Source organism: Spermophilus citellus (assembly GCF_964194105.1).
Source record: "Spermophilus citellus genome assembly, chromosome: 13".
In the NCBI taxonomy this organism is placed as follows: Eukaryota; Metazoa; Chordata; class Mammalia; order Rodentia; family Sciuridae; genus Spermophilus; species Spermophilus citellus.
The window spans coordinates 63,118,984-63,121,824 of NC_138193.1; the positions used below are offsets into that span (position 1 = coordinate 63,118,984).

A 2,841-nucleotide genomic window follows, 5' to 3' on the forward strand; every position below is an offset into this window, starting at 1 on the left:
TGAAATATGATTGGTCATGAGCTTTGTAAAGTTGTGAACATCCAATAAAAAAAAAAATAAATTAAAAAAAAAAAAAAAAAAAAAAAAAAACCCCAAACTAGAACAATTTTTGTCCTCATTATTCCATAAAAAGAAGACAATTTTAATGAATTTATCTCTTCCAAAATGAAGGAAAGATATGTCAGAGCCGAGGGCAGTCCTTTAAACTGAATGAAGTTAGCTCACCACATTGCCCTTATTTTTTTTCATTTTTCCTAAGCCAATGAAACTGCTATAGTTTGCATCTGGAATGACCCCCAAAGGCCCATGTGTTAAAGGGTTTGTTCCCCAAGCTTGGCTCTATTTAGAGAGGAGAAACTTTAAGAAGTGGAGCCTACTGGAGATCTTTCAGTCCTTGGAGTTATACCCTTAAAGGGGATTATGGCACCCCATCCATTCTCTCTCTTTTTCACTTCCTGCCGTGAGATGAGCCGTTTTGCTCTGCCATACTCTCCTACCATGTAATGCTGCCTTGGACTTAAAAGCAGCAATACCGGAGGAACGGCTGTTTGTCTGTGCTGGGGTCAGGTCTTTAGTTAGTCCAAGAATCCGGTGTTCCCGTTCCTGCTTCTGCTAACTGAGCCGCTGCCTGGTGAAGAGAAAGCTATGGCGCTCCGAGTCACCAGGAACACGAAAATTAATGCTGACAATAAGACCAAGATTAGTATGGCAGGGGCAAAGCGTGTGCCTGTGGCCACTGTTGCAGCCTCCAAGCCTGGGCTGAGGCCAAGAACAGCTCTTGGAGACATTGGTAATAAAGTCAGTGAACAGCTGCAGACTAGAGTGCTTCTGAAAAAGGAAGCAAAACCATCAGCTACTGGAAAAGTTATTGCTAAAAAACTATCAAAACCTTCGGAAAAGGCACCTGTGTGTGTGCCAGAGCCAGAGCCAGAGCCTGAGACTGAGCCTGAGCCTGAACCTGAACCTGAGCCTGAACCTGTCAAGGAAGAAAAACTTTCGCCTGAACCTATTTTGGTTGATACTCCCTCTGCAAGCCCAATGGAAACATCTGGATGTGCTCCTGCAGAAGAATATCTGTGTCAGGCTTTCTCTGATGTAATTCTTGCAGTGAGTGATGTGGACGCAGAAGATGGAGTAGATCCAAACCTTTGTAGTGAATATGTAAAGGATATCTATGCTTATCTGAGACAACTTGAGAACAGTCAGTGAGACCAAAATACCTACTGGGTCGGGAAGTCACTGGAAACATGAGAGCTATCCTAATTGACTGGCTAATACAGGTTCAAATGAAATTCAGGTTGCTGCAGGAGACCATGTATATGACTGTTTCCATTATTGATCGGTTTATGCAGGATAATTGTGTGCCCAAGAAGATGCTGCAGCTGGTTGGTGTCACTGCCATGTTTATTGCAAGCAAATATGAAGAAATGTACCCTCCAGAAATTGGTGACTTTGCTTTTGTGACTAACAACACTTACACTAAGCACCAAATCAGACAGATGGAAATGAAGATTCTAAGAGTTTTGAACTTTGGTCTGGGTCGCCCTCTACCACTGCACTTCCTTCGCAGAGCATCTAAAATTGGAGAGGTTGATGTTGAGCAACATACTTTGGCTAAATACCTGATGGAACTAACTATGTTGGACTATGATATGGTGCACTTTCCTCTTTCTCAAATTGCAGCAGGAGCTTTTTGCTTAGCACTGAAAATTCTTGACAATGGTGAATGGACACCAATTCTACAGCATTACCTGTCATATACTGAAGAGTCTCTTCTTCCTGTTATGCAGCACCTGGCTAAGAATATAGTCATGGTGAATCAAGGGCTTACAAAGCATATGACTATCAAGAACAAGTATGCTACATCTAAGCATGCAAAGATCAGCACTCTAGCACAGCTGAATTCTGCACTAGTTCAAAATTTAGCCAAGGCTGTGGCAAAGGTGTAACTTGCAAATTTGAGTTGGAATACTATATCTGCAAATAAAATTGGCACCATGTGCCACCTGTACATATTATACTACCTTTACATACTTTTAAATAAAGGTCATGGCCCTTTTTATTTTTCATAGTTTAACTCGTTTTAATGTGGTTGCTTCCTATTCGTGGGTAACCTGAAAGTTGTCTTAAAAGGATGGTGGGGAATATTTTTTAAAACTGCTTTCAGTTTACCAGGGGATCCAACTGATGTATATAATTGTTGCCTATGTGTTAATATACTTGTTATATATACCTGGCATTTGCTTTTTTATGAGGTGGTAAAAGTATCTAAAACTGTTACTTCATTAGGGAATACCACATGTGAGCCAAATCAGCTTGGAAAATCTTCTGCCTAGTTTTATGTTAAATATAAAAAACTGCCACCTCATCCTTAGTCCTTCTGTTTTATTTATTTATTCTGAGGTTTTCTGCCCTAAGTGATTTACTTTAACCATTATTTTTAAGCTGTCAACTTTAATAGTTTTTTTTAAAAAATGTTTTCACTTTGAAAAATGAGAATTTTAATTTGCATTCTAAACCTTGTTTTCATGTCATGTATTTATCATTGTTTATTGGTTTAACAAACAGGATGCTCAAAAACATACAAAGGTAATCTTGTTAAGAGAAAGGTAATTTACCCCTCCCTTCTCAATCCCATCAAAGGTTTGGAATGTATTCTTCCATTCTTTGTATAAATAAAGACAGACATTTAAGTTGTTATAGAGATTTTTTTAAAATAGGTTTCTTCTATACATAGAATTTCTCTTCAACTGTATATAGGCCTTCCTGGATTTGTGCATCACATTATGTGGTAAGGCCTTCCTGGATTTGTGCATCACATTATGTGGTAAGGATGTACTG

General features: G+C 39.0%; 1 protein-coding gene across 1 annotated transcript; it reads left to right on the forward strand.

Annotated features, from left to right (window-relative positions):
• Positions 1-645: 645 nt before the first annotated feature.
• On the forward strand, positions 646-2,397 carry LOC308632984 (G2/mitotic-specific cyclin-B1-like; the record flags this gene model as incomplete). The annotated part of the gene is given in 2 exon segments (XM_081265398.1): positions 646-1,195; positions 1,198-2,397. Coding segments are annotated over 2 exon segments (1,302 nt in total). The 3' UTR covers positions 1,950-2,397.
• Between the last annotated feature and the right edge of the window lie 444 nt (positions 2,398-2,841).